Source organism: Somniosus microcephalus, chromosome 4, assembly GCF_052327205.1.
Source record: "Somniosus microcephalus isolate GS21.2 chromosome 4, FLI_Smic_1.0, whole genome shotgun sequence".
Lineage (NCBI taxonomy): Eukaryota > Metazoa > Chordata > Chondrichthyes > Squaliformes > Somniosidae > Somniosus > Somniosus microcephalus.
This window is the reverse complement of record NC_140990.1, coordinates 265,882,936-265,900,851: the sequence shown is the minus strand read 5'-3', so window position 1 is coordinate 265,900,851 and position 17,916 is coordinate 265,882,936. Positions and strand designations below refer to the sequence as shown.

Here is a 17,916-nt window from a genome sequence, read left to right as displayed (position 1 = left end):
TGCTAACTGACGCAAAAGAAGTGTTCCAGGAGGGACTCGGAACACTAAAAGGCATAACAGCAATGATTAAAATAGAGGAAAATGCAAGCCCAAAGTTTTTTAAGGCCAGACCGGTGCCTTATGTGATCCGGCCAGCCGTCGAAGCAGAGCTGGAAGGGTTGGAATGTTCAGGAGTACTGTCCAAAGTAGACTGGAGCGAGTGGGCTACACCCATTGTTCCTGTAATGAAGAGGTCGTTGAGTAATACGCCTGGGGAACCAAAGAAGGTCCGCATCTGTGGGGATTTTAAGGTGACAGTGAACCCAGTCCTTCACACGGTACAATATCCGCTTCCATGGATTGAGGATATTTTCGCCTCGCTATCTGGAGGTAAACGCTTCACCAAAATTGATCTGGCCCAGGCGTACTTGCAAATGGAGGTAGAAGAAGCCTCGAAACAATACCTCACGATCAACACTCATAAAGGTCTCTACCAATACAATCGGCTGGTGTTCGGGGTAGCATCGGCTCCGGCTATTTGGCAAAGGGCAATGGATCAAGTCCTGCAAGGGATTCCAGGGACCCAGTGTTATTTGGACGACATCCTGGTCACGGGCGAAAATGACAGTGATCACCTCGCCAACCTGGAGAAGGTGCTCACTAGATTAAAGGAATATGGGCTACGAGCTAATCGCCACAAGTGCGAGTTTTTCCAGAAGCAGATCTCGTATTGTGGCCACGTTATTGATGAAGAGGGGTTACATACGTCCCCTGAAAAGATTGAGGCATTAGTCAAGGCTCCAGCACCGGAAAATGTGTCACAACTGAGGTCGTTCCTCGGGCTGGTGAACTACTACCATAAGTTCTTACCAAATTTGTCTACAGTATTACACCCACTGAACACCCTACTGCAAACGGGGGTACCATGGAAGTGGAATGACGAATGCAAACGAGCTTTCCAGAAGTGCAAAGAATTGATCACATCAAAAGAGGTGTTGGCCCATTTCAACCCAGCACTACCAATTTGGTTGGCATGTGATGCATCACCCTATGGTATTGGAGCGGTGCTGTCGCACAAATTCCCAGACGGGTTGGAGAGGCCAGTAGCCTTTGCGTCTCGGTCACTAACCTCAGCCGAGCGCAACTACGCCCAGATCGACAGGGAGGCCCTCAGCCTAGTATGGGGAGTAAAAAAATTCAACCACTATCTGCATGGGCAGAAGTTCACCTTGCTGACTGACCACCAACCACTTGTCTCCATCTTTAATCCAAAGAAGGGCGTTCCGGTGATGACTGCACAACGGTTACAAAGATGGTCCCTTTTTCTAGGGGCGAACCAATATGAAATAGAATATAAAGGCACGAAACAGCATGGAAACGCTGATGGGCTACCACGCTTGCCACTGCCTACTGCGGAGGAAGCACCAGCAGTGGACCCTATCGAGATATTTTATTCGTCAATAATTGAACGATTGCCAGTAACTAACGCGGATATAGAGAAGGGGACCCGCAATGATCCGACACTGTCTCGGGTATATGATTTGACGGTGAGGGGATGGCCAACACATGGCGACTCACTGTTGCCAGCATTCTCATCCAGAAGAGAACAGCTGTCAGTATGCCAGGGGACAGTGATGTGTGGATCCAGAGTGGTAATTCCACCCAAGTTAAGGGAGAGAGTGCTCAATGAGCTTCACGAAGGTCATCTGGGAGGGGTGAAAATGAAAAGCCTTGCTAGGGCTTATGTGTGGTGGCCGGGGATTGATCAGCAAATCGAGGACCTAACCAAGAGCTGCTCAGGATGCCAGAAGGTCCAAAATGCACCACCACATGGCCTCCTCTCCGGGTGCATATTGATTTTGCTGGTCCATTCATGGACTCAATGTTCTTAATAGCAGTGGATGCGCACTCGAAATGGCCTGAGGTGATAAAAATGTCCTCAACCACTACAGAGAAAATGATTGCAGTCCTACGGACCATATTTGCCAGGAACGGCTTGCCAGAGCAGATTTGCTCTGATAATGGACCACAGTTTGTGTCCGAAGAGTTTCGGAAATTTATGAGAAGGAATGGGGTAAGGCATTACACATCCGCCCCGTATCATCCAGCCACAAATGGATTGGTTGAGAGGTTCGTACAAACCTTTAAAAAGGCGATAAAGGCCATGTGCGATGATGAAATTCCAGTACAGCATAAGGTGGACAATTTCCTGTTAGCCTACAGAAATGCGACACATGCAGTTACCAACCAGACCCTGGCCATGATGTTCTTAAACCGAAGGTTGAGATCTCATCTGGATTTGCTCAGACCAAATGTGCGAAGAAATGTTGAGGATAAACAATTCCAGCACATCAATGAGAAGCCGACAAGGAACTTCAATGTAGGACAACCAGTCTTGGCCCGTGACTACCGAACAGAGAAATGGCAACCCGGAACGATATGCACATGGCAGGGGCCATTAATGTACACAGTGGATGTCGGGGAGAACATTGTGAGACGCCATGTCGACCAGATCTTAGCGTCACAGGAACGAGTCAACCCCATGGCTCGCGTACCTGGGGATGAACCCGACATACCAGTAGCATCTACCTCAGAAACAGTAGCAGTGGAAACTGATGAACTAACTGACGAAAGGGGGCCAGAATCGCCTCTGCACCAAGAACAAGAACCTCAGGAAAGGCGCTATCCAGAAAGGATCAGGAAGCCGCCCCAAAGACTGAATCTATAAATGGACTATTTCTGTTTAATGTGCATGTTAAAGTGTTAATTGTTATTTGAATATTATGGGTACTGCTAATCTAAAAGGGGAGGAATTGGAGTGTATGTACCTTTAAGAGAGAACTACTTTTACAGCTCCTGTATACTGTAGTACCGGCAGTGACCACACCTGTATATAAGCCTTGAGCATGCCTCTGTACTGTCAGTCTTGAGACTACCCTACTCCAGTAAACACCTGTTGATTGTTAAGTTACAGCCTCCGTGTAGTTATTGTAAAACATCATACTTTAAGAATCACGGATTCAACACATTCCACCAGCATGTCTATGTCCCCTTGAAGACTATCACTCTCTTCCTCACTGTTCACTATACTTCAAAGTTTTGTGTTATCTGCAAACTTTGAAATCATGACCTGTACACCCAAGTTCAAGTCATTAATATATAACAAGAAAAGCAGTGGTCCTAGTACCGACCCCGGGGAACACCACTGTGCACCTTCCTCCAGTCTGAAAAACAACCGTTCACCACTACTCTGTTTCCAGTCACCTAGCCAATTTTGTATCCATGCTGCCACTGTCCCTTTTATTCCATGGGCTTCAACTTTGCTGGCACTTTATCAAACGCCTTTTAGAAGTCCTCATCCTCATCTTTCTTACTATGCTCCAAAATAATAATGAGTTTTGAGTGAAACTCTGAAGAATTGGATATTAAAAAAAAATTATTGTGCAAATTAAAGATACTTCCATTAATTATTTGTGGACTGTGAATGAATGGCAAGTGCTTACAATAAGACTGTTTCAGAAGACGGAACTAATAATTTATATATTTCAAACACAGCAAGCAAATTTGGTCATAGAACATGTGATTTGTGGGACTTTACTAAATATTAATTGGTAAACCTATTATAGATAACTTTATAAACTGTTCTGATATTTCTTATTGATAAACTTTAAAAACAAGAGTAAAATACTTACCGAAATCCAAAAACTCCGAAAACGTGCCAGCTTCCTTACCCCGCAGATTTGCATTATATTTTTTCTAGAGAACTAGACCTTTTTTATGGGTCAAATGGTGAAATGGTAGTGCTTGGCCCCTGAAAAATATTTTTTTACAGTGTGCTATTTTAAATTTAAACATGTTTTATGCCACTCATGCAATTTCTGCACTCTTCATTTCTGAGTACAGTGATGGCCTGGACCTGTTAAAATACTTTTGCTGTGGGCAGTGCTGTTTAAAACCTATATTTCATTGAAACATACAGTTCTGTATCACTACAACATGGTTTGTATTGTACCTATGCGTTCATCAACATTTTCAACCCTTTACTAACAGTCATATAAATTTTCTAACTGGGTGATGGGCACGTGCAACTTGGTGCAGGATAGGATGTGAGCAGCAGAGTTTGGATGAGTTGAAGTTTATGGAGTGGCGGGGGGTGGGGGGTGGCAGGAGTGGGCGGTCGGGGAGGATGGGGTGCCACCAGGAGAGCATTGGAATAGTCAAGTCTGGAAGTGACCATGGATTAAGTTTTCAGCAGCAATGGGCTGCGTTAAGCATGGAGGTGGACAATATTACGGAGGTGGAAGTAGGCAGTGTGTGTGATGGAGTGGATGTGGGGCATAAGCTCGACTCGGAGACATCTAGGATTCCAAGGTTCTAAATAGTCCAGTTCAACTTGAGACAGTGGCCAAGGAAAGGAATGAGTCAGTGATGGGGGTGCAGAGTTTGTGGTGATGGCCGAAGATGATAGCTTCAGTTATCTCAATGATTAGCTGGTGGAAATTGTAGTTCATCCGAGACTTGGTGTCAAACAAGCAGTCTGACAGGACTGAGTCAGAGTTCAAGGGAGGTGGTGGAGAGGTGGAGCTGGACTTCATCACATATGTGTGGAAACTGAACCCATTTCTGCAGACGTTGATGCCAAGGGACAGCGTAGAGATGAGGAAAAGGAGCGACCAAGGATAGAAGCTTGGGTGATTTCCAGTGTGACAGTGCAGAGGGTGGGAAGCGAAGTAATTGATAGAGATGCTCTGGCTATGATTGGATAGATAAGAGTGAAACCAAGCAAGGGCAGTCCCACTGAGCTAGATAACATGAGAAACATGGAGGAGAATTATATGATTGATTACGTCAAAGGCTGCAGAGAGATTGAGGAAAACAATGAGCAATAATACATGCTATCTGGTCACCAAGATTATTGTTTCAGTGCTGTGAGAGGGACAGAAATCTGATTGTGAGTTGTCATCTCCCAGATCTGACAACACATTCAAGGATTTTGGAGAGGAAAAGGAGGTTGGAAATGTGACAGTAATTTGTAGGACAGTAGGGTTGATTGTGAGATTTTTGAGGAGGTTGAGATGATGGCAATTTTTAATGGAAGTGGACAGGGCTGAGGAAAAGGAATCATATATGTCAGCTAGCATGGGGGCGAGGAAGGGAAATTGGGTGGTTAGTAGTTTGGTGGGATTGGGGGTCAATGGAGCAAGAGGTGGATCTTAGATGAGATGTGCTCAGAGGGGGCATGGGGAAAATGGAAGAGAAACTAGAGAGAGACTGGGTTTCAAGGCTAATGTAGTAGGGCCTGGAGGAGAAGTTTGCTTGGTGGGCAAGGAGAAGGGGCGGAAACAGCAGTGGTAGTTGAACAGATGGTCGCTATGTTGGTGACAAATCCATGAGCTCCTTGCACTTGTATTTAGAGATAAGGGTGGAGGGGGAAGGGGAGAGGGCTTGACGTATAAAATTTTCTTGACATACCTATACCACCCGATGTCCCCAGACGTATGATAGTGACATCACGACACTTGGCATGGTGAAGTAACTTGATGAGTTCATGAAGCATGATTGATATCGACGGCACACCCATTCCATGCTGCAAACAGCAAAAAAAGAGATTTGAATCTGTATTTTGTTAATTTAGTAGTTGGTCTCACCATCAGTCTGAAGAAGGCAGAAGCTATATACCAGCCTGCCATGGAAAACCTTATGTACCATCCAATAGCTGTCTGCAGTCCACTTACCTATGAAGCACCATTTCATGTGATGGCTCCAAGATGATGAAGTGAACCACAGATTGTTTAAAGCCAGTAATGCTTTTGGAAGGCTCTGTATGAGGCTATGGGATAAAAGGGGCAAGAAAACCTATGGTCTACAAGGCAATAGTTATAACATCCTTCCTATTTGTATAAGCTGGGCCATTTACAAACACCACATCAGAAAACTCAGTCAGTTCCACCTAGTTTGCCTCTGAAAGATCATGAAAATTCGATGGTGGCACAAGATTCCATACACAGCTCCTCAGAAGAGCAATTGTGCTAGAGGCAATGATAGTAAAGGGACAGGTAAGTGTAACGATCAATAACATGTCATTCTATAGTGGACACTAGGTGGAGCCGTAGAGCTGTATATAGCTGTATGTATAAGACTACACTACCCAGCTGTATATATATTAAGACTACATTACCCATGAGGCACTAGGCTACCCACAAGGCAACAGTCAAGATGGCAGCCTACACACAGGAGCACACATGCTGCATCTCTACAGATACTGTACCTAGAGAACGTGTACTGAATAAATGACTAGCTGGAAGCTAGCTGTGTTCATAATAAGAATGTCTAGTTATTAATGAACATAACATGGTACCAGGATGGTGAAGATCTGCTGAAAATTGTGAAAAGCGACATGGAGAATTTGAAGCCACCAGAGCGTTTGAATCTCACAGAAAAAATCGACTACAATTGGCAGACTTTTAAACAGCAATTCGAACTCTACATTGCAGCCATCGGATTTGGTATGAAGCCAGATGCAAGGAAGATAGCGTTGCTGCTTATGGTTGCAGGCCCACAGGCGATAGAGGTATTTAATACATTTGTATTTAATCCAGCGGAGAACAGAAAAAAATTAGAAGATGTGCTAAAAAAATTTGATGCACATTGCTCTCCCAAAAAGAATGAGACGTATGAAAGATACATCTTCCGTTCTCGGACACAGCAACAAAATGAGACTTTGGATAGCTTTATAACTGATCTGAAACCGAAAGCACAGACATGTAATTTCTCTGAGCTCAAAGCATCCATGATTCGTGACCAGATTGTGTTTGGTATTCATGATAAAAAAGTCAGGGAACGTCTGTTGAGAGAAACCGAACTAAATTTGGAAAATGCGGTGAAAATATGCCAAGCCAGCGAGCTAGCTCGAAAGCACGCGAAGACTTTCAGTGAAATCAATAATGATGCGATTGTAATGAGTGATAATGCTGCTGTCGGTGCTGTGTCCTACAAGGGGAAGAAACGTGGGCAGAACAGAAATGAAAAGCAATCGGAGGATGAAATTTTTAATTGTAAATGCTGTGGTTACAAACACCAGTTAAGACAATGCCCAGCGTTTGGAAAAATGTGCACAAAGTGTAATGGAAAGAATCACTTTGCCAAACAATGCTTTTCAAAAGTAAAAACAATGAAAGGGCAACAAGTTAATGTGATTGAGGACACTGATTTAAGTGAGACATTTTTTGTAGGAATGGTGTCATGTGACGATATCAAAAAAGATACAGAAAATGTGCAGCCCTCAGAAATGGACAATGCTGAACATAAAGTCAATGCAGTAAAAGTGGACAAATGGATGATCCCACTGCAGATAAATGGAGCATTAGTTACATTGAAACTGGACACTGGGGCAAAAGCAAACTTAATCAGTATGAGTGACATAAAAAATATGAAAGAAAAGCCCAAAACACAGAAAAAGTCAGTACTACTGAAGAGCTATAATGGACAGAAAATAGATAGCTTAGGTGTATGCAGACTTAAAGTGACAGTCAAAGACAAAGTGCATCATCTCTTGTTTTCTGTTGTGGCTGAAAGACTTGATTCGATATTAGGTGACAAAGCTTGTGAGGACTTAGAACTGGTCAAAAGAGTCTACCGTATAAACTGTGCCATAAGCAGACCAGATGACTCAGGTGATGAAGCAGAGAGCCCATCAAGGATGAAAAGGCCAAAGGGTATCCATGTCTTCAAAAAGCCTAGTTTCTCCAAGAAGAAAGAAAAAGACTTTAAGGTCAAAGAGAAGCCAAAGGAAGAAAAGCACAAAGAGGAAAAACACAAGGAGAAAAAGTCCAAAGATATAACCGCAGCAGATGTTGTTAAGCAGTGGAAAGAGAAAAAGAAAAAGAAGAAGCCTGCACCAGAGCAGGAAACAGTTCCGGTGGATACTCCTTCTTCCCTCAGGCCAATCTTTGGTGTTCCATTAGCCGAGGCTGCTGAGAGGACTATGCTGTATGATGGGATCCAGCTGCCAGCAGTTTTTCGAGAGTGCATTGACTACATTGAGAGTTATGGCATGAAGAGTGAAGGAAACACTGAAACCCTCTCCAAGCAAAGATCGCAAGGAGACCTCGATCTATACAAGAGCAGATTGATGACAATGCCGCAACTGCATCTTGTCATTCACCGCCAGAACAATCTCATGAAGACACATCAGACTTACCCGTGTTGAGAAGATCCACACCTGAAGTAAAAGAGCCTGATAGACTTAATCTTTGAGTACAATGTAAAGCTTTGAAAAGATGTTGACTGTTTTGAAAATGTTTATGTTTATAGAGCACTAACAAAAGTGTTACTGATATTATCTTTATTGTTTTCTTGAAAGTTGATTGATATTGATTTTGTTAAACCTCAAAGAAAGGGGGATGTAACGATCAATAACATGTCATTCTATAGTGGACACTAGGTGGAGCTGTAGAGCTGTATATAGCTGTATGTATAAGACTACACTACCCAGCTGTATATATATATTAAGACTACATTACCCATGAGGCACTAGGCTACCCACAAGGCAACAGTCAAGATGGCAGCCTACACACAGGAGCACACATGCTGCATCTCTACAGATACTGTACCTAGAGAATGTGTACTGAATAAATGACTAGCTAGAAGCTAGCTGTGTTCATAATAAGAATGTCTATTTATTAATGAACATAAGAGTAAGGTGAGCTGGTCACGTAGTCCGAATGCCTGATACTAGACTACCCAAGAAGGTATTTCCAAATTTGCAGACGACACTAAACTAGGAGGTGGGGTGGGCTCAGAGGAAGAGACCAGGAAGCTCCAGAGCGATTTGGACAGACTGGGCGATTGGGCGGATAAATGGCAGATGCACTATAATGTGGACAAGTGCGAAGTTATCCACCTTGGGTGCAGGAACGGGAGGGCAAATTATTATTTAAATGGCAATAGATTGGGAGAGGGGGAAGTACAGAGAGACCTGGGTGTTCTTGTACACCAGTCACTGAAGGCGAGCATGCAGGTGCAACAGGCGGTCAAGAAGGCAAACGGTATGCTGGCCTTCATAGCAAAAGGGTTAGAATACAGGAACAGGGATACCTTGCTGCAGCTGTACAGGGCACTGGTGAGACCACACCTCGAGTACTGTGTACAGTTTTGGTCGCCTCATCTGAGGAAGGATGTTCTTGCCATGGAGGGGGTGCAGCGGCGATTCACCAGGCTGATACCAGGAATGGCGGGAATGACCTATGAGGAGAGACTATGTAGTTTAGGGATGTACACACTGGAGTTTAGAAGATTGAGAGGGGACCTCATAGAAGTGTATAAAATTCTGACAGGTCTAGACAGACTGGATGCAGAAGGAATGTTTCCCTTGGCGGGTGAGAACAGAACTAGAGGACATAATTTAAGGATAAGGGCTAAACCATTTAGGACAGAGATGAGGGGGAATTTCTTCACTCAGAGAGTGGTGAACCTGTGGAACTCATTGCCACAGAGGGCAGTGTACGCCAGCTCATTAAATATATTTAAGAGGGAATTAGATATATTTCTACGGGCAAAAGGGGTTAAGGGTTACGGAGAGAAGGCGGGGACGGGATACTGAATTAAAGGATCAGCCATGATCTCATTAAATGGCGGAGCAGGCACGAAGGGCCGAATGGCCTACTCCTGCTCCTATCTTCTATGTATCTATGTATCTATGTATTCTATGGTGAGCTGAAGCTTGGTAAATGTTCTTGTGGTGGTCAGTTCAAAAGATGTAATGATTACCTGAAGGCCAATCTAAAAAATGTGGCATTTTAAACTGGGAGCATGATGCTTGTGACCAGAAAAATTGACAAAAGCTGATTCAAGATGGCACGACAAAGCTTGAAGCAAGTTGTATCCAGCTAACCGAAGAAAAGAGAGCCCAAAGGAAATCAAGGAAAGATCAACCCTTGGGTTAATCTGACATCCGATGCCCTGTGTGGGAAAACATTCCTTGAGAAAATCAGACTTTACAGTCATATGGGAACCCACAACCTATATTAACTGGAGATGAATCTTAGCTTATAATTATTGACAACAATGGACAAACCATCATCAGTTGGAAAGCAAACATAATTGACCTTGATTTTGTTTGTCATGCTGTTGTCAGTTGTATATCACAAAATCATAGAAATTTACAGCACAGAAGGAAGCCATTCGGCCCATCTTGTCCGTGCCGGCTGACAAAAAGCTATCCACCCTATCCCACTTTCCAGCACTTGGTCCGTAGCCTTGTAGGTTATGGCACTTCAAGTGCATATCCAAGTACTTTTTAAATGTGATGAGGGTCTCTGCCTCTACCACCCTTTCAGGCAGTGAGTTCCAGACCCCCATCACCCTCTGGGTGAAAAAAATGCTCCTCAAATACCCTCTAAACCTTTAAATCTATGCCCCCTGGTTATTGACCCTTCTGCTAAGGGGAATAGTCCTTCCTATCCATTCTATCTAGGCCCCTCATAATTTATACACCTCAATTAGGTCTCCCCTCAGCCTCCTCTGTTCCAAAGAAAACAACCCCAGCCTATCCAATCTTTCCTCATAGCTAAAATTCCCCAGCCCAGGCAACATTCTCATAAATCTCCTCTGCACTCCTCTAGTGCAATCACATCCTTCCTGTAATGTGTTGACTAGAACTGCACACAGTACTCTAGCTGCGGCCTAACTAGTGTTTTATACAGTTCAAGCATAACCTCCCTGCTCTTATATTCTATGCCTCGGCTAATAAAGGCAAGTATCCCGTATGCCTTCTTAACCACCTTATCTACCTGCCCTGCTACCTTCGGGGATCTGTGGACATGCACTCCAAGGTCCCTTTAATCTTCTGCACTTCTCAGTATCCTACCATTTATTGTGTATTCCCTTGCCTTGTTAGCCCTCCCCAAATGCATTACCGTACACTTCTCCAGATTCAATTTCATTTGCCACTGTTCTGCCCACCTGACCAGTCCATTGATATCTTCCTGCAGTCCGCAGTCAACCACACAGCCAATTTTTGTGTCTTCTGCAAACTTTTTTATCATACTTCCTACATTCAAGTCCAAATCATTGATATATACCACAAAAAGCAAAGGACCCAGTACTGAGCCCTGCGGAACCCCACTGGAAACAGCCTTCCAGTCACAAAAACACCCTTCGACCATTACCCTTTGTTTCCTGCCTCTGAGGCAATTTTGGATCCAACTTGCCACTTTGCCTTGAATGGGCTTTTACTTTCGTGACCAGTCTGCCATGTGGGATCTTATCAAAAGCAATTTTCTTTCAAAGGCAATTTTCTACCAAACCTAGCTTACCCCTCCCCCGTATACCAATCTCCCAGATCTCGGGACTGCTCCAGTGAGCCCCGATTCCAGATTTTAATTCCTCAACACCAATGCCCCAAAACTCTGGGGAATCCCTCCAAGTGCTCCCAGACCCCAGGACTCCAGAAAAGTACTGAGAGACTCTGGAACCCCAATCCATTACTGCCAAATCCAGGGGCCCCTTCCCAGTGCTCCTAGATCCCACTGCATCCTCTAATGCTGCTAAATCAGTGGTCCTGATAATACTACATGGCATAACACCCCCATTCTTACAAAAAATATCTTCCAACTCTCCATGAGCAATGCCATGGGTTTTACATCTCCCAACTCCTACTGCTATTTAACTATATATAATGAAGTAAAATCAAAGTATATAAAAATAAAGACAATGTATTACTTTAAAATGGGAAATGAATTACAACCTGGTTCAATTCATATGCTTGAAAATTGAACCCCCAATCTGCATCATTATTTATCCAAGTAATATCTCCTTCTTTAGCTTGGTGTCCATTTTGTGTATGCCACTGTGGCTGAAACGGAGTCATTTTTTCTACATTAAAGGCACTATATAAATGCAAGTTGTTGACTTCCACAACTAACCATTCACACTGCACTCTGGTTAAGGACAGCTCTAACTCAGCATCTTACACTATGATTACCCAGCTCCCCTCACAGCAATTACTTACAGGTACAACCCTAAAATGCCTTCCTCCACTTTAAAAGCCTCATACACCCCCATCTCTTACTTCACTTTTCCCACACCACTTGGCACACACTCTTCAACTGCTAGCTTTATCGAGAATTCACTCAATCTTCTTGCAAGACAAATTGGCACACAATGCCCACCAACGGCTGGCCACTGGATGGGGTATCCCAACCTTTAAACCCCTCACCCCAGGTTACTGACTGAGTACCTACACTATCACCCTAGCACCTCTTTGACACAGCCATTGCCTTCCACCCACTTCTCTATCTCCTAAATCCCAAAGAGGTGATGCTCACCCAATCTTCGTTTTTACTCTCCTTTGCTGCAGATCTACCACAGCAAAGGGCAGCACAGGAGGAGGAAGATGATGATGGTGATGTAGATAATGATATGAGGATCATGTTACTAGGAGTCGCAACTGCAGGATACTGCCATCTCAAAAAAGCGGTGTCCTTAGGGACTGCCATACCTGCTCCTGTGAAGCCTTAACTGTAGCAATGAGTTGTGGCCCGGGTGGGGAGTCTGAAAAGCTACTCGTGGCCTGACCCTGTGAGAAGCAGTCCGAAGCAAGTGCTGGTGTCTGTAGGCAGAACGGTTAAAAAAAACTTTGCAAAATAATTTCCTACCTGCAGAAATGTGAATTTAAATATCTCCAGCCTCTTATGTTTCAAGAACTCCTCACATCTGATCATGGCAACTGCTGCACCTCGCCGGACTGTGTCGAACTTATCCTGGGTGCAGCAGCAGTCCAACTCTAGGAAACTTAGAGTTGCTTCATCACTGGCTCTTACTTTGACATATTCAAATGAGGCCAGTGGTAATTTGGTGACCAGATTGCGGGGAGCTGCAGACACATGAGGAAACTTGGGAGAAGCTGTTTAAATGTGGAAGTTGGGCAGAAATGGTTTCCACCTGAATTTCCTCACAAAAAAGAAATTACCAATGCTGTTCCAACACAGTAAGTGCGCCAGAAATGGCAAAGGAATTAACCCGCACAATCTATTCTGTAATACCCTGAATACTTACACTTAAGGACAATACAGGGCCAGTTTTGTACATGCTGTATCTGTCAGTTCCTGCACAAATATCCAAAATGTCACTGCCACCTCCACTTAATCCAAGTTCCATATGCATGAACTGTGCAAAAGCTTTCATCCGGTTTGCACTGCCTCCCACACAAACAAACTGAAAAATACAGGGCTAAATTTCAGATTTTAAATTTAGTCAGATATGTAATATTATGCTTTAACTCTACTTATAATTTCCTAAACAGTTCATCTTTAGAGTGTATGCAGCTCTCCAAAGTATTTGCTCTTTATATTGACCTTAGAGGGGTGCTTGGTCGACCAGTTTCCAACACGTCTCATGCATCCGTTGACAACCCCAATATAAACTTGCCAGATTTGTTAAGATTGGCTGCCAGGAAGATCAAGTAAAAAATGCAGACCCAGGAAATCTCCCCTAGTGTGTTGTGCTTAGCCCTCTACAACATTCTACATACGTAGAAGTTAGACTTAAGCCTACCCATGAGTTCCTGCAGTGACCTCCTGTCCTGTGTTTCTCTGCAGCAATGCTCTCAAACTCACTGCTGCATCACCTTCACTCTCACACACCTGTTCAGGTACTTTTAGCTGGGGGATTTGGATAGTGTTAGTGAGGACGTGGCACTGGGTGATTTACAGCACCTGAGGGAGCCGGAAGTGGGTGAGAACGTGCCACCTTACCAACAGAGGTGGAGGAGAAGAAGGCTACCCATGCCTTGGAGTCATGGGACATAGAACTCATGGTCTACCTGAAATCCTACCTGAAAAGTAGGGATTTTAAAGGAACATCAAACCTATGACAAGGCTCTGAAGTCCGTTTGGCAATTAACTGGTGTGACTCTTGAGTCTACAGCTCTCATTGGTGGCAACATCAGGGAATCTTTGTCTTTGTTGTAGGTATCAATGGAGCATGTGGTAGCTTCATTGGAATCTACATTTGATCCCCATCCAAGGACGATTTAGTGCCTTCACCTCCATGGAAGTACAGACTGCAGCTCTGGCGGCAACAGGGGAGAGAATAGACAGCACCTTGCACACTGGCTTCCAGACTATGGCAGCTGTGATGCATGCTGCTGTCTCTTAAGACTTTCAGAATCTGTTAGCTACCATTAGGCCAGCCATCCCAGAATTATGCTGAAAACAGCAAGTAAATCTAATCTCAACTGGATGGTGGTAGAGCCTCTATAATTAGCATTAGTACCCTTGTAGTGGCCATGGGTGGGGAATAGACCAATTTTCCCTCTCCTTTCCATCAGTGGCCCCAGCTGCAACACTGCATCTGTGGACTAGCTTTGGCTGTGACAACATCGAAAGTTAAATAGCCCACTAATACTGCCTGGACTTTTTGTGATGATAGACGTTTAGGTGAGGTACCAGAGGGCTGCCACCACCACGGAACTGTATGTCAGCATGAGTCACTCCTTTCAGCAGAGGAGCAAAGGGAGAAAACTGAGTGAGAGGGGGTGGTATTAGTTTGACAATAGGTTAGAAGTATAAACAAGGCAAGCACAGTCCACTCCTGATAATTCAAAATGAGTTATTGTGCCTAAAAATTTTAAATTATTTAATAATTTGAATTAAACAATGTAAATAACAGCAATGTAGGAATTTATGCTAAAAAGTTGGAACTATCAGATAATTTGAATTAACTTTAGTTAAGAGAAATAGATTGTATTGCAGAAAGTGAACATCAAGCATGTTTTAAGTGGAGCAATCTAAATTGTTGTTAATTTAACTAAATGGTACATGAAGGAATTGAAGTTCTGACAGTTTACATTAATATCCATGCTTTTTCAGTTCTATTTCAAAGATTGCAAACACTGGATCGAGTAATGCAAGAAAGCATGGTTGGGATATAAGTGTAATACAGTAATGGAAATCACTGCAGAATTAGAAATTATTAGCAATGCCGACGGGACGGTGGCTCCCAATTATCATCTGCTATTTCTCTGATACACAGTTTTTCCCGTTCAATTTAAACTATGGATTTCTTTAACCAGTACCATTATCGTTCAATTCCTTCTCCAAGAGAAAAATATTGTTAAAGTAAAGGAGGATTTTTACAGTAAAGGAGGATTTTTACTGCTTTCTGCTGTTAGCTCTATTCTGCCCCATTGCCAAATAACTACTGTACCTACCTTTACATCGTCAAACATTGCTTGAAGATTGTGTGTTTTTGTTCCCAGATCAAAATGATACAGAAAATCTTCAGGCATCGAGGCCAAGTGAGGGTTCTTTACTCGTACCGTGCCATTTCTGGAATAATTGAAAAAGCTTTTCATTTTAGTTTCCTCAGCAAGCAATTTTCAATTATCAATTCCAGTGTTTCATATTGCAAAACTATTACTTTCCATTTGTTAGAATAACTACTTTACAATCTCTTTTAGCTCATCATAGACAGAGGGGAAACTTTTTATTAGACTTTAATGCTGACTTCTTAGAAAAATCAGGAAGTACTCACTCTCTGCAGTCACTCCTTTCACTTGCAATCGCTTCAGAATTATTGGTTAAAATTGGTGCCATGCTGAACGCTTTCTATATGTATTAAATAATCTGCAGAAATTCAAATAAAAGTTTATAAAAACAGTAGGTTAAAGTACATCATTTCCAAATAGGAAAGTGTAACTAGTTAGAAATGAAATAAATATTTACAATAATGACTAGTTATCAGATAGGAACATACAGTTTAAATATTAAGGTTTAATATCCTGAAAAGTACAGAAAACTGCTGGAATTTGGATTTGATGGAGCTTCTTCTTTAGTTCCCAGGTTCAATTACCCAACTGTGCTCCCTTCTGAATAACTTGTTGTTAACCTTTCCATTTTATGTGCTTTGAACTCTGCTTTGGTATGCAGTGGGTATAGCGGTGTTGTTATGCTTCCTATTGGTCACTTGTGTGTGCTTGGTCAATCTGCCCAGGTACACAGTGACAAGTCAATTTCAGGGAATTCAAAATAAACACGCAGCTATCATCAGCTGACAGCAGGTTCATTATTCTACAAAACCATGAAAATATGTTTGACTGATATGCCATTGATCTTCTAGTATTTCAGATACATGAATGTAGCAAAGGATGATTTTAGCTGGAGCTAAATTGTCATGGAAGGACGTAACTAGGGGGGTGCCTCAGAGATCGGTGGTGAACGCTTACAATGTACCGAAGTGACTTGGAAGTGGGGACAAAAAAATCTCTCCAAGTTTCAGAAATTACATAACTGGGCAGAACTGCAGCAGCTGGAACAAACTGATGAAATACAGAAAGACCTGAATAGACAGGGAAACTGGACTGATAAGTGGCTGATCTCAATTAATGTTGACAAAGGCAAAGTTGTGAGATTGCAAAAGGATAATAAACAGTGGCAATATACAGGAAACTTTAGATTTACTGGCACCTAAATAACTGGAAATCTCGGTTAACCGGCAAAATTCAGGAGTAGGTTCATACTTCATATTACTTGCCTTCCTCCATGTGTTGCTGTGCAAGGGTGTGGCTGCAGCTGTTGCTAAGCTACAGAGACGCTTGGAACTTTTGCCCATTGTTCTGAACCTGTTGCTAAGCAACAGGGTTTGTTGCTTTATACGGAGCTCTCAGCTCTCATATCTTTTACTATAGCGCTCGGTGATCCGGAATTTTTGATGAACCGGCACCACGTCGGTCCCGTCAGTGCCGGATAAAAAAAAGTTTCCTGTATACTAAGAGGTATTAATCTATGGTCTCGACACAGGAGAGGGATTTGGGGTACCAGGTGGATAGATTATTTAAGCTATCGGCACATTGTAGAGGGGTCAATAACCAGGGGGCATAGTTTCAAGGTAAGGGGCAGGAGGTTTAGAGGGGATTTGAGAAAAAACTTTTTCACCCAGAGGGTGGTTGGAATCTGGAACTAACTGCCTTTTAGGATGGTAGAGGCAGGAACCCTCACAACATTCAAGAAGCATTTAGATGAGCACTTGAAATGCCATAGCATACAAGGCTACGGACAAAGTGCTGGAAAATGGGATTAGAATAGACAGGGCTTGATGGCCGGCGTGGACACGATGGGCTGAAGGGCCTCTTTCTGTGCTGTATAACTCTATGGGCTAGAAGTCCAGTAGGCTTTGCGCCCAGTTTTCACCCAAAGAGGGCTTTTGCGCCACTTGCTGAGCTTTTGCCGATATTCAGCGCTGCGGTAATGGCGGCGTTAGCCAGTAGCGCTGCGCCGCCACCGATGACGTCATCGGTGTGCGCAGTGCCCCGCTACCGCCCCGCTACCGGCCCGACCGCCATATTTAGTTGCGGCCGCATCTTCCGCAGCGGCCGCAAACAGCGATCAGAAAATGGGGCCGTCCTGTAGCGCTAGTGGGGCGAGTTAAGGCGGAGGTGCGGTCGGCCGCTTTTTCAGCGGCCACCTGCCCGCACCTCCTTCCCCGGCCTCTTCCACCCCCGCCCCCCCGCGGCATTGCCGGCTGTTTTCCGGGAGCCCGGCATTTCTCCGTGGTGCCGGGCTCATTTGCTGGCACTAGCGAGCGGCGATCTCGCTGTTGCAGGCACCCCCCCCTTAAGAGAGGGAGGAAGGCCTGCAGTACCGCAGCCTGCCGCTCCGCAGCGGGTGGCGCTGCGGCACCTAGCGCGCCGATATTCAGTTTCAGCGCCCCAAGCGGGGGCGCCGAAACCCTTGAATAGCGGCCGCCTTCGAGTTGGGGCGCTGAAACTGAATTTCCGGCGGGCGCAAGTGGCTCCGCGTGCAGCGGTACTTTCTGGGCGCGAGCGAGCTGGCCGCCCCAAACTGAATTTCTAGGCCTATGACTCTATGGGCTAGAAATTCAGTAGGCTTTGCGCCCGGTTTTCGCCCAAAGAGGGCTTTTGCACCACTTGCTGAGCTT

The 17,916-nt window shown here is 44.1% G+C and overlaps 1 protein-coding gene across 3 annotated transcripts in view; it reads right to left on the bottom strand.

The window, feature by feature from the left end:
• The window catches only part of LOC147120431 (uridine phosphorylase 2-like), a 36,399-nt gene extending 20,538 nt beyond the window's left edge, over positions 1 to 15,861 (bottom strand). Inside the window, exons 1-5 of one of the 3 annotated variants that reach the window (XM_085986344.1) lie at positions 15,736 to 15,861; positions 15,514 to 15,605; positions 15,191 to 15,308; positions 13,036 to 13,194; positions 5,452 to 5,566 (exon numbers count right to left, since the gene is read on the bottom strand). In XM_085986344.1, the coding sequence (XP_085842470.1) occupies positions 5,452 to 5,566; positions 13,036 to 13,194; positions 15,191 to 15,308; positions 15,514 to 15,575 (454 nt within the window). In that variant the 5' untranslated portion in view covers positions 15,576 to 15,605; positions 15,736 to 15,861. The remainder of the gene's footprint in view (positions 1 to 5,451; positions 5,567 to 13,035; positions 13,195 to 15,190; positions 15,309 to 15,513; positions 15,606 to 15,735) is intronic. The other 2 variants (XM_085986341.1, XM_085986342.1) reach the window with 2 other exon arrangements.
• Positions 15,862 to 17,916: the final 2,055 nt, after the last annotated feature.